Here is a 14165-nt window from a genome sequence, read left to right as displayed (position 1 = left end):
ATTGGCTACATCAGGGGCATGGCCTAATATGCAAAGGAGTTCCCAAGTGCCAAGTATGGCCATCCATGCATAGCTGCAACATTCTGACAAGCTGAGGCTAGTCTGGACCAGCGTTCCCTCTAAGCTGAGTTAGTGTGAGCTAGCTCACAGATTTTTAGCCTCCAGCTCACACAGTTTTTGTCTTAGCTCAGGAAGGATGACCCCAGAGCACAAGAATTTAAGCAGGAGCTCACAGCTTTAATGCCAGTAGCTCACAAAGTAGAATTTTTGCTCACAAGACTCTGCAGCTTAGAGGGAACATTGGTGTGGACTATTCAGGCTGCTAGAATTGAAGGCCGTCTGATGGGACCTTCCAAGATGTTAATTCAAGATTATCTAAGATGGGTTGGTTGTGCTGGAGAGACAAGAATAATTGGTTTTAATGAAGTAAGAAACACATTTGTGCTTGGGCTGTTCCTCTGATTGTAGGTCAGAACTCTCATGATTGAATATTCACCCGTATAAAAATTGCCCTGCACAGTGGAAGATAGATCCAAGTGAGCAGCCATGTTGGTCTGAAGCAATGGAACAAAGTTCTGTTCCGGTAGCATCTTTAAGGCCAACAAAGTTTTATTCAGGGTTATGGTTACCAGGTCCCATTCAAGAAATATTTGGGGACTTTGGGGGTGGAGCAAGGAAATTTTGGGGGTGGAGCCAGGAGCAAGGGTGTGACAAGCATAATTGAACTCCGAAAGGAGTTCTGGCCACCACATTTAAAGAACTCCAAAGGGATCTGTTGAGGCTGGGTGAGTGGGCGTCGATGTGGCCGATGCGGTTCAATGTGGCCAAGTGCAAAGTAATGCACATTGGGGCCAAGAATCCCAGCTACAAATAAAAGTTGATGGGGTGTGAACTGGCAGAGACTGACCAAGAGAGAGATCTTGGGGTCGTGGTAGATAACTCACTGAAAATGTCAAGACAGTGTGCGTTTGCAATAAAAAAGGCCAACGCCATGCTGGGAATTATTAGGAAGGGAATTGAAAACAAATCAGCCAGTATCATAATGCCCCTGTATAAATTGATGGTGCGGTCTCATTTGGAGTACTGTGTGCAGTTCTGGTCGCCGCACCTCAAAAAGGATATTATAGCATTGGAGAAAGTCCAGAAAAGGGCAACTAGAATGATTAAAGGGCTGGAACACTTTCCCTATGAAGAAAGGTTGAAACGCTTGGGACTCTTTAGCTTGGAGAAATGTCGACTGCGGGGTGACATGATAGAGGTTTACAAGATAATGCATGGGATGGAGAAAGTAGAGAAAAAAAGTACTTTTCTCCCTTTCTCGCAATACAAGAACTCGTGGGCATTCGATGAAATTGCTGAGCAGACAGGTTAAAATGGATAAAAGGAAGTACTTCTTCACCCAAAGGGTGATTAACATGTGGAATTCACTGCCACAGGAGGTGGTGGCGGCCACAAGCATGTGTGTGTGTATATATATATATAATTTTTTTTTGGCCACTGTGTGACACAGAGTGTTGGACTGGATGGGCCACTGGCCTGATCCAACATGGCTTCTCTTATGTTCTTAGACAGCACACCTTTAAAATGCCTTCCCTCCCTGGGAAATAATGAAGGATAGGGGCAGCTTCTTTTGTGGCTTTTAGAACTGGACTCCCTGGTTCAATCTTTTTGAAACTCGGATGCTATGCTGCAAATTTGGTGCCTCTACCTCAAAAAATAGCTCCCCAAACCCCAGATATTTCTTGAATTGGTCTTGGCAACCCTAGTCTGATTGAATGTATGTGACTTTATTGTTAAGTTTTCTTGTCAGGGCATGGAGGCCACGGCCTCCACCCTGATGTTATCTCCTAGTATTCAGAGGTCAGCTGTCTTTGAATATGGAGGTTTAGCCTTTCTTCTCTATTATGGGGACAGTCAGAGCTGGCCCTGCCACTAGGCAAACTAGGTGATTGCCTAGGGCGCTGGCCTTCTGTGGGCTCTGAATTGGGCACCCCCCATGTGATTAGGTGATGTCAGGGCTTTTTTTGTTGCTGGAACTCCTTTGCATATTAGGCCACACCCCCTGATGTAGCTAATCCTCCAAGAGCCTAAAGGGAGGGCTCTAGAGTTGCCAAGTCCCTGGCTTCCTGCAGTGGGGGACATTGCACACGACTCAATGACGTGCTCTAGGCATTTCTGGGAAAACTCTAGGGTTTTCCCGGACACTGTAGCCATTTGGGAAGTAAAAACTCTATGGTGCCTGTTGTACCATAGAGTTTTCCCTCCCAAATGGCTAGAGCATCTGGGAAAACCATAGAGTTTCCCCAGAAATGCTTAGAGCAGCCCTGCACGGGCGCTGCCATTTAGATGACATCACCTGGACATCACTTCCGGGTGATGTCATTGCGCCAGCGATGTAGGGGGAGGTTTCCCCCGCTGGCCCTAGTGGGCTCTTCGTACAGGGCCTACTGTAAGCTCAGGAGGATTGGCTCCATCAGGGGTGTGTGGCCTAATATGCAAAGGAGGTCCTGCTAGAATTCCTTACAGGGCTCTTCATACAGGGCCTACTGTAAGCTCAGGAGGATTGGCTACATCAGGGGTGTGTGGCCTAATAGGCAAAGGAATTCCTGCTACAAAAGAAGCCCTGGGTGACATTTTCAGTTTGTATGTGTTTTTTGGGGGGGGGGTGCCAGCAGTTAACCTTTCCTAGGGTGTCAGACAGTCTAGGGTTGGCCCTGGGGACAGTACCATCTTGAACAGGCTTCTTTTGAGAGTCTGGGGACTTTGGGGGTGGAGCCAGGAGACTTTAGGGTGAAGCCAGGAGACTTTCCCATTCCCAGAATAAATACATAAAAATACAGAAGTGCAGTTCCCCCGAATACAGCCTTCATTTCCTCACACCCAAGCAGCCCATGTCCCTGTACATCTCTCTCTCTCTCTCTCTCTCCCTCTCTCTCTCTCTCCCTCTCTCTCTCTCTCTCTCTCTCTCTCTCTCACACACACACACACACACACAGAAAGAGAGAGCAGCCAAAATAAACAGTCTGCGACCCCACACTTCTGTGGTCTCACTGGGGCAATTTACTCACAAGTTGCTGAAGTTCCAAGTTCTATCAGACTAACCCAGGGAAACCAAAGGTTCCAGTTCCTCCTTTACTATGCAAACCTAAAAGGATTGCGAAACAAACGGAGGCTGACAGGGGGCGGGAAGGAGCCTACAAAACCAGGGGATTCCCTGCTGGGTCCTGGGGATTGGAAAACCTACTATGTAGGTTTTTCAGAACGTAGGGAAAGCATAGTAAAAATCCGGAATGCAATTTGCTAGGGCTAATTTGGGGGGAAAGAAAAGAGTTCAATTACTGTTCCCACGCTCCTGGAACCCCAGGCTACCCGGTTAAACGATGACGGGAAGGAGACACAAAAGGAGGGACTCTTTCCTGGGGCCCATAATTAGCTGACGGAATTCTTAACAAGCTGTTTTTGATGGACTTCCACACTATGCCGAACAAATCCAGGGAGAGTATGTCCATGATGACAAACTGGAGCCTCTATGTTTGTTTGTATTTGACAATGGGGAGCGATGGCTCTCAAAAGCTGATGCTGCGAAAAAAAACAAAAGTCATTGGTCTCTAGGGTGCACCTAGGGATGCCATCCTCAAGGTGGGACTTGGGGATCCTCTGGAATTTCAGCTCCTCTCCAGACTACAGAGATCAGTTCCCCCTGGACGAGGGCTGGCCAAACTTAGTTAACATAAGAACTACATAGAATTAATAGAACAAAGCCGTAGACAAGTGCACCTTTAAGAGCAACTAAGTTTTATTTAGAATGTAAGCTTTTGTATGCTCTTCAGCAGACTTCAGCAGACAAAATGGGAATGACAAGCAGCGATTCTTAATAGAAATGGGCAGTGTGGAATCATGGGAATGTTTTTAGCAGTTTAAAAGAATCACAAATAGGGATCTGTGTTTGTTATTGTAGGACAAAACAGGGTTGAAAAAACATTGGAGAGTGATAAAAAGCAGACTGCTGTGGTAGGTGTGGGTGCCATAAAACTTAGTTGGTCTTAAAGGTGCACTTGTCTACTGCTTTGTTCTATTGCTTCAGACCAACACGGCTGCCCGCTTGGATCTATCTACATAGAATTAATGTTGGATGTTTGAGAGCCACAAGACATGAATGGCAGATATTGGAGAGCCACAAGACAGGAAGGAAGGAAGGAAGGAAGGAGGGAAGGACGGAAGGAAGGAGGGAAGGAAGGAAGGAGCGAAGGAAGGAGGGAGGGAAGGAAGGATGGAAGGAAGGAAGGAGGGAGGGAGGGAGGGAAGGAGGGAGGGAAGGAAGGGAGGGAGGAAGGAAGGAAGGAAGGAAGGAAGGAAGGAAGGAAGGAAGGAAGGAAGGAAGGAAGGAAGGAAGGAAGGAAGGAAGGAAGATAGATGAGGGGGAGGGAGGATGAAGGGAGAGTTGGAAAGAGAGCAATTTTAACGTGAAATGCATTCTCCAAGCAGCCGGTTTGCCTAGCCTGGAAAAGTGATTTAAAGAAACAAATGCTTTTTTTTTTATTTTTAGGGGGAGGGATTTGTGAGTTTCCTGCATTGTGCAAGGAATTGGACTAGATGACCCTGGAGGTCCCTTCCAACTCTATGATTCTATGATTCTCCAAGCCAGCTGCCAGGGCGGTGCGGGATCCGAGAGCCTCACAATATGTGTGAAAAAGAACCACAGTTTGGCCACCCCTGCCCTGGACTAATTGACTGCTTTGGAGAGTAGACTTTGTGACATTACACCCTACTGAGGTCCCTGTTTTCCCTAGGCTCACTCCCCAAATCTCCAGTGGTTTACCAGCCTGGAACTGACAACCCTATTTCCACAGATAGAACATTTAGTCTGTACCGAATCCAGAGAGCCTGGTTATGTATTCACCGATTCTCTAGCTAGCCGGTTCTGAAGTACCTCATTGCTGATGAATCCACAAGTGCTATCTCGCTAGAGTTTTATCAGGTTGTTTGCACTTAAGGGGGGCTTTCCTTAAAAAGTACGGTGGAGAGCGTTGGGAGGGGCTATGGTTCAGTGGAAGAGCATCTAGGCCCCAGGTTCAAACCCTGGCATCGCCACTTGAAAAGTACCAGGCAGTAAGGGATATGAAAGACCTCTGAGACCTTGGAGAGCTGCTGCCAGTTTGAGTAGATAAGACGGACCTCAGTATAAGGCAGTTTCAAGTGGAATTTTAATGGGAGATCCCCCCCCCCCTTTAGATTGTTGTTACCAGGGGTGGAATTCTAGCAGGAGCTCCTTTGCATATTAGGCCACACACCCCTGATGTAGCCAATCCTCCAAGAGCTTACAAAAAAGAGCCTTGTAAGCTCTTGGAGGACTGGCAACATAAGGGGCGTGTGGCCTAATATGCAAAGGAGCTCCTGCTAGAATTCTACACCTGGTTGTTACTGTAAAAAGTGAAATCCCAAGACATGAAAAGCTAATTTATGGATAGCAGATGTAAGCATTTGTTACGGAATGAGTCCATGTGACTGGTTGATAAGCAATTTCTAATCTGTGCCAATTTGACACAATACCGAGAATTGCTCAGTTATTTATTTATATTTATTTATTTCATAAGATTTGTATCCCGCCCTCCCCTTACGGGCTGATAGAATTTTAAAATCAACAATTCAACTTAAAAGCAAGACAATATAATAAAACAGCACTATACCAATTTACAGACTATAGGCTAGTCATCCAAGACTATGTCCTTCAATCCCCAGCAGTTCCTCTATCATAAGAGAAGCCATGTTGGATCAGGCCAATGGCTCATCCAGTCCAACACTCTGTGTCACATAAGAACATAAGAGAAGCCATGTTGGATAAGGCCAATGGCCCATCCAGTCCAACACTCTGTGTCACATAAGAACATAAGAGAAGCCATGTTGGATCAGGCCAATGGCCCATCCTGTCCAACACTCTGTGTCACACAGTGGCCAAAAAACCCCAGGTGCTGTCAGGAGGTCCACCAGCATGGCCAGAACTCCAGAAACCCTCCCACTGTTGCCTCCCAAGCACCAAGAATACAGAGCATCACTGCCAAGACATAAGAACATAACAGAGGCCATGCTGGATCAGACCAGTGGTCCATCCAGTCCAACACTCTGTGTCACACAGTGGCCAGAACCCAGGTGCCATCAGGAGATCCACCAGCAGGGCTGTAACTTCAGAAGCCCTCCCACTGTTGCCTCCCAAGCACCAAGAATACAGGGCATCACTCAGACATAAGAACATAAGAGAAGCCATGTTGACCAGTGGCCCATCCAGTCCAACACTCTGTGTCACACAGTGGCCAAAACCCAGGTGCCATCAAGTGGCCCACCAGTAAGTCCAGAACTCCAGATGTCATCCCACTGTTGCCATCTCCAAGCAAGCATACAGAGCATCACTGCCCCAGATGTGATGTTCCCTCGATACCTTGTGGGTGATACCTACCGATGGAACTCTGCTGCTTGATGTTCTGCTAACTGCAGCGATGGTCAGATTGGTCCATCATGTGCAACTGTAGGTGTATGTCCATCCTGAGTGATCTTTGTGACGTGGTTGCATTTTGTCTCTTTTTCTTTCTACAGTCTGCCGCAAGGAGGGCAGGGACATCATGCGCCAATTGCCAGACCACCACCACCACCCTCTGGAGGAGGAACGCCAATGGGGATCCAGTGTGCAATGCCTGTGGGCTGTACTACAAGCTCCACAATGTAAGTGAGATGGTCAGTTGCCCGAAACACATCTTCATCAGGGCTCATTTTGTAACAGGAGCTCCTTTGCAAATTAGGCCACACACCCCTAATGTAGCCAATCCTCCAAGAGCTTACAGAGCTTTCATTACAGGGCCTTCTGTAAGCTGCAGGAGGATTGGCTACATCAGGGGTGTGTGGCCTAATAGGCAAAGGAGGTCCTGCTAGAATTCCTGACAGGGCTCTTCATACAGGGCCTGCTGTAAGCTCCAGGAGGATTGGCTACAACAGGGGGTGTGGCCTAATATGCAAAGGAGGTCCTGCTAGAATTCCTGACAGGGCTCTTCATACAGGGCCTGCTGTAAGCTCCAGGAGGATTGGCTACAACAGGGGGTGTGGCCTAATATGCAAAGGAAGTCCTGCTAGAATTTTTTACAGGGCTCTTCGTACAGGGCCTGCTGTAAGCTCCAGGAGGATTGGCTACAACAGGGGGCGTGGCCTAATATGCAAAGGAGGTCCTGCTAGAATTCCTTAAAGGGCTCTTCGTACAGGGCCTACTGTAATCTCCAAGAGGATTGGCTACATCAGGGGTGTGTGGCCTGGTCAGGGCCGGCGCTAGGCTTTCTGGTGCAATAGGTGAATCACCCACTAGCGCCCCCCCCATTATTAAAAATATAGGGAAATTGAAGAGCGCCAAACTTGAAACTTTTCACATTTTTAATTTACTGATTTTTAATTTTTCAAAAAAAAAAATGTGATGTTATAAAAAAAAAATCGTGAGAATAAGTGCTTGCCGGCCATGTTAGGAAGGAGGGTGGCGGGATAGGATGAGGTGGGAGACCAAGTCACACACCAGGGAGAGGGGGGTGGCTTGGCTTTGTTGAGGGCAGCTTGGTGATGGGAGAGGACAAGGTGGCAGTGGTCAGGAGCCAGAGTCATGCGTCGGGGAGGGGGCCCCCAGTGGTGCCCCCTAGGCCAGATGGCTCCCTAGGCGACTGCCTACTTTGCCTACTCCCACACACCGGCCCTGGGCCTAATATGCAAAGGAGTTCCTGCTACAAAATGAGCCCGGTCCAGGGTTAACCTAACTCAGGTTTCTGTTGTTGTTGACTTTAAGAACTCTGTGAACCAGTCAAAGTATGTGTCTGACCAAGTCCTGCATAGACTTTGCTTTAAAAGTTTTTCTCACTAGTTGTGAACAAGATTCAGTTGGACAAGGATAAATGCAGAGTTCTAATCTGTGCAGGACTTTTTTTGTAGCAGGAACTCCTTTGCATATTAGGCCACCCCCCACCCCGACATAGCCAATCTTCTAAGAGCTTACTTTACAGGGCTCTTCTTACAGGGCCTACTGTAAGCTCTTGGAGGATTGGCTACATCTGGGGGGGGTGTAGCCTAATATGCAAAGAAGCTCTTGCTACAAAAAAGCATTGAATCTGAGTAACTAAAAGAGTATTGGGTATACGGGATCGGGGATATACTTCTGGGCAGCAGTGTGTGTGAACAAGATCTTGTGATGCGGGTGGACTGTAAGCTAAATAGGAGCACTGTGATGAAGCAGCAAACTAGGCTAATGCAGTCTTGGGGTATATTGACAGAAGTGTAAAATCCAAATCCCAAAATGTCATAACCCTGCTGTACATCACATTGGTCAGGCTGCACCTGGAGAACGGTGTGCAGTTCTTTTGCATCATGTATTATGTGATCCTTTGAACTGGAGATGCCGCGGATTGAACCTAGGACCTTCTTCATGCTAACCAGTGGAGTCCCCTCCTCTTATTAATACCCCAATTACACAATCATACCATGGCTTTTGTGAGTTCAAAATGGTAGTTTTTGTTTAGATTCAGGACTGAGAAGTCTGGAGTTGTCAAGACAGTTTCCTTGGCCCTGATCCTACACTTATGGCAGCTCAGTCGAGAGTCTCTGGGTAAAAATAAAAGGAATAAGAAACAACAGTGATATTATTGTGGGGGTCTGCTATAGACCACCAAGTCAGGTAGAGGTCTTGGATGAGATACTTCTACAGCAGATTGCAAAGTCCTCCAAGAGAAGGGATACAGTGATCATGGGAGATTCAATTAACCGGACATCTGTTGGAAGTCCAACTCTGCTAAAAATGAAAAGTCAAATAGGTTCCTGACTTGTCTTGCTGACAACTTCCTTTTCCAGAAAGTGAAGAAGGAAACAAGGGGATCTGCTATCTTGGATATGATTCTCACCAAAAAGGAAGAATTGATTGAAGAAGTGGAAATAGTGGGCACCCTGGGCAGTAGTGACCATGTGATTTTGAAATTTACAGTCTTAGGGAAGGGAAAAGCTAGACTTATAGGTTGGACTTCAGAAAAGCAAACTTTGATTAACTTAGAACTATGCTGGGAAAAAAACCCATAGTCAGAAATACTTAGGAGGAAGGGGGTTCAGGAGGGCTGGGAGTTTCTTAAAAGCGAAATACTGAAAGCGCAATCACAGACGATTCCTATGAGAAGAAAAAATGGAAAAATCCTAAAGAAGCCAAAGTGGCTCCATAAACAGCTCTCTAAAGACTTGAGAAATAAAAAAGACTCCTTTAGGAATTGGAAGGAGGGCCTTATAACCAAGGATGAATATAAACAAATCACCAGTGCTTGTAGAGAAAAAGTTAGGAAAGCTAAAGCTCAGTAGGGTTCTTTTCTTATGTTCAAAGTAAGAAAAAGAGCAAGGACATGGTAGGCCCATTGCGAGGGCAAGAAAGTGAAATTGTAGCAGGTAATGAAGAGAGGGCAGAACTGCTCAATTCCTACTTTTCCTCAGTCTTCTCTTCTGAGGGGAACGGTGCTCAACATGGCAAAACCAGAACATATAAGGAGGGTATGAAGTTCCAACCTAGGATCTGCATGGGGTAGTACATAAACACCTAGTTTCTTTAAATGAAACTAAGTCCTCAGGGCCAGATGAATTGCATCCAAGGGTTCTAAAAGAGCTTGCGGATGTAATTTCTGAGCCTCTGGCTATTATTTTTGAAAATTCTTGGAGAACAGGAGAGGTGCCGGAAGATTGGAAGCGAGCGAATGTTGTCCCCATCTTCAAGAAGGGGAAAAAAGAGGATCTGGGTAACTGCCCACCCATCAGTTTGACGTCTATACCTGGAAAAGTTTTAGAACAAATTATCCAACAGTCAGCCCTGGAACATTTAGAAAGAATGGATGTGGTTACTAAGAACCAGCATGGTTTTCTCAAGTCATGTCAGACTAACCTGATCTCTTTTTTTGAGAAAGTGACTACCTTGCAGGATCGGGGGAATGCTGTAGACATAGTTTATCTTGATTTCAATAAAGCTTTTGATAAGGTTCCACATACTATCCATGTTGACAAGTTGGTAAAATGTGGTTTGGATCCTGTTACCATTAGGTGGATCTGTCACTGGTTGACAGATCACACCCAAAGAGTGCTTGTGAATGGTTCCTCATTCTCTTGGAGAGGAGTGACAAGTGGAGTGCCTCAGGGATCTGTCCTGGGACCTGTTTTGTTCAACATCTTTATCGATTTGGATGAAGGAATAGAGGGAATGCTTATTAAATTTGCAGATGATAATAAATTGGGAGGGATTGCAAACACAGAAGAAGACAGAAACAGGATACAGGATGACCTTGACAGGCTGGAAAACTGGGCTAAAACCAATAAAATGAATTTTAACAGGGATACATGTAAAGTTCTGCATTTAGGTAGGAAAAATCCAATGCATGGTTATAGGATGGGAGACTTGTCTTAGCAGTAGTATGTGCGAAAAGGATTTAGGGGTCTCAGTGGATCATACGCTGAACATGAGTCAACAGTGTGATGCGGTGGCTAAAAAGGCCAATGCAATTTTGGGCTGTATCAACAGAAGTATAGTGTCCAGATCACGTGATGTGATGGTATCGCTTTACTCTGCTCTGGTAAGACCTCACCTGGAGTATTGTGTTCAGTTTTGGGTACCACATTTTAAGAAGGATATAGACAAGCTGGAATGGGTCCAGAGGAGTACAATGAAGATGGTGAGGGGTCTGGAGACCAAGTCCTATGAGGAAAAGTTGAAGGAGCTGGGGATGTTTAGCCTGGAGAGGAGGCGGCTGAGAGTTGATATGATCACCATCTTCAAATACTTGAAGGGCTGTCACATAAAGAATGGTGTGGAATTGTTTTCTGTGGCCCCGGAAGGTTGGACTAGATGACCCTAGTGGTTAATGACATAGAATAAACATCAAAAGTTTGAGAGATCCAAGACATTAATGTCAGATGTATGAGTCTGGAAGGGAGGGAAGAAGAGAGGGTGAGAAGAAAAGGAGGGAGGGAGGGAAGAAGGGAGGGAGAGAGGGAGGGAGGAAGGAAGGAAAACAGATGGGGAGGGAGGGAGAGGTGGAAAAAAAGCTACTTTAACTTTAAATGCATTTTCCAAGCTGTTAGCTGGCTTGGCTTGGCAAAGTGATATAAAGAGAGAAATCCCTTCTCCAAGCTGTTGACAGGGTGGTAGGGGCTTCGAGAGCCACACACTATGTGTGAAAGCCACACAATATGTGAGAAAGTGCCAAATGTGTCTCCTGAGCCACAGTTTGGCCACCTCTGCTAGAATTTGAGAAAAAAATTGACACAACAGGTCAAATTATGAATTTCAACCCCTTGTATATATAGAAGTGTTATTACTTGAGAACCATCTCAAAGCCAAACTGTGCAACTCAAAGAAGGCAAATGTATCTAACTCTGTACAAACGAATCATCCAGGATGACAAGGCAAAAGCAAGCTCTCTCTATAAAGAAAAAATAGACACTGTAGACGCTCTCTCAACCATCTTATCATCCCTTCTTGTACTTCCGCTTAATACACAGTTTACAATGAGGAAATGATATTTTAAAGAAAGAAAATGATTCTGCAAACTAGTCCTGGTTCTATATCCCCCCCAAGCAGGGCCTTTTTTGTAGAAAAAGCTCAGCAGGAGCTCATTTGCATATTAGGCCACACCCCCTGATGTCAAGGCAGCCGGAACTGTGTTCCTGCTCAAAAACAGCCCTGCCCCCAAGAATCCTGGACACTGTAGTTTTAGCACTATATTGAAAATTCTGTCAAAGGTCCCTTCTTGTCCCTGATGGCACATTGTCGCCAACTCCGGGTTGGGTTGGGGATTTCCTGGAGATTTGGGGTTGAAACGTGGGGAGGGCAGAGTTTAAGGAGTTGAGGGAACACAGCAGGATATGATGCCATGGAGCCCCCACCCTCCAAAAGCGACCATTTTCACCAGGGGAACTGGCGTTCTGGAGATCAGTCCTAAATCTGGGAGAATCTCCAGTCCCCACCTGGAGGTTGGCAGCCCAAGCTTAGAACCTGTCTCGATCAGTACTCCCTCTAACCTGTGGAGTCTCGCGAGCAGAAATTCTACTTCATGAGCTACCGGCATTAAAGTTGTGAACTACTGCAAAGCTTAGTTTGCTCTGAGACCATTTTCCCTGAGCGAAGACAAAAAAATGTCCGAGCTGGAGGCTAAAAAACTGTGAGCCGGCTCACACTAACTCAGCTTAGAGGGAACACTGGTCTCGATCAAGTTTCTAGAGGGGCAGCAGATAAACTTTCTAAAGGAGTCAACCAACAAAGGCCTCGTCTTTACGCCTCATTGGATCCAGGAGCTCCCTTTTTGTTCTTCTCCCTTCTCTCTCCCCTCCCCTCCTCTCTACTTTCTAAAAAGAAACTCCTGCAGCAAAACAGCCAGCATGGCCGATCTTTTGACTAACGCCGCGTCTGAGAGCGACTAACGCGTAACAGCCTGCAACTTGTTAATCAACGTTCACCACTGGCGCGAACCTTCGTGCCTGCGAATGGTCGTTCTTGCGAACCATGTCCCATTTAGCAGCCTTGCCTTGCCTAGGCCGTGCTGAGAAAGGAAGGCGCTCGTAAACCACAGTCTTGTTTTTTTCTCATGAATAAGGAAACCGGCCGCCACCACCTGCAGCTCACAAGGCCTTTGGTGAGCGTGTGTGAGGGCGCCCGTTCGTTTCCTTGACAAACCTGTTTCCCTGTGTCCCATTTAGCATGACAACACCGGATAGGAGAAAAGGGTTTAGGGGAATTTCAGGAAAGACAGATGGCAGTGTTGGAAGCGGGGGAGGGTTTGGTGGACCTGGGGAGCATACAAGAAGCTAGGTAGAGTGGTAGTTCTCAGAGTGTGGGTCGGGCCCAAACGAGGGTCATGACCCTCTTGCAGGTGGGTTATTAGGGTCAGGAGAGTGGAGGGCTCAAACTTTGTTCTTTTGCTTCAGACCACACGGCTACCCATCTGGATCTGTGCAAAACTAAATTATTGAAAAGGTATTTTCTATGCAGGCGATAGGGTAGCATTTTACAAAGGGCGTCACAAGTTATGTGGATAAATTATTAGGGACTATTTTCTGTACTGCTGTGGATAATTTCAATTAGAGTTCTGCTGTGTAATTTGCAGCATTTAATGCGTCACATTGAAACGTATGCTTTGCGCTAGTTCTGTTTCTCAGACTCCTGGTTGGTGGCAGAACCCCAATTCTATCTCGCTGTTTCTTGATTGTCCTCTCTTGTCGATTGCATCGATTCACTCTGTGTGAATCCACCTTGAGTTCCATTGAGAAAGGCAGACTATTAATGAGGTAAATAAATAATTACAAGTACTAAAGGAACAAACAAAACTTGTTGGCTATTACGTAACTAATCTGAGACTGTGATTTGTTTCATTTATACCCCACCCCTTTCTCTGTAATGGAGACCCAAAACAACTCCACCTACCTCACAGGGTGTTCATTGTGGGCACGGCTTTTTTTGTAGCAGGAACTCCTTTGCATATTAGGCCACACACCCCTGATGTAGCCAATCCTCCAAGAGCTCACAGGGCTCTTAGGGCCTACTGTAAGCTCCAGGAGGATTGGCTACATCAGGAGGGTGTAGACTAATATGCAAAGGAGGTCCTGCTAGAATTCCGTACAGGGCTCTTCATATAGGGCCTACTGTAAGCTCCAGGAGGATTGGCTACATCAGGGGTGTGTGGCCTAATATGCAAAGGAGGTCCTGCTAGAATTCCTTACAGGGCTCTTCGTACAGGGCCTACTGAGAGCTCCAGGAGGATTGGCTACATCAGGGGTGTGTGGCCTAATAGGCAAAGGAGGTCCTGCTAGAATTCCTTACAGGGCTCTTCTCACAGGGCCTGCTGGAAGCTCCAGGAGGATTGGCTACATCAGGAGGGTGTAGCCTAATATGCAAAGGAGTTCCTGCACAAAAAAAAAGCCCTGGTTGTGGGGCAGGAAGGTAAAGGAGATTGTGAGCTGCTCTGAGACTCTGAGATTCAGAGTGGAGAGTGGGATATAAATCCAATATCATCATCATCCCCCCTCCTCCCCTTCCTCTTCTTCTTCATCTTCCTCCTCCTCCATCAGCCTCCTGTCATCTTTGTTAGGTTGAGTAGCCCAGGCTCAATCCATCTTGTCACATCTCATAAGCT

The 14165-nt window shown here is 46.4% G+C and overlaps 1 protein-coding gene across 4 annotated transcripts in view; it reads left to right on the top strand.

Moving 5' to 3' along the window:
* The window catches only part of GATA3 (GATA binding protein 3), a 71086-nt gene that overhangs the window by 54207 nt on the left and 2714 nt on the right, over positions 1–14165 (top strand). For all 4 annotated transcript variants that reach the window (XM_060245963.1, XM_060245962.1, XM_060245964.1 and 1 more), the window contains exon 4: positions 6589–6714. In XM_060245963.1, coding sequence (XP_060101946.1) covers positions 6589–6714 — 126 coding nt within the window. The remainder of the gene's footprint in view (positions 1–6588; positions 6715–14165) is intronic.

This window comes from Heteronotia binoei, chromosome 8 (genome assembly GCF_032191835.1).
Source record: "Heteronotia binoei isolate CCM8104 ecotype False Entrance Well chromosome 8, APGP_CSIRO_Hbin_v1, whole genome shotgun sequence".
Taxonomy (NCBI): Eukaryota; Metazoa; Chordata; class Lepidosauria; order Squamata; family Gekkonidae; genus Heteronotia; species Heteronotia binoei.
The sequence above is the reverse complement of the archived record's forward strand: the minus strand, read 5'-3'. Positions and strand labels throughout refer to the sequence as shown.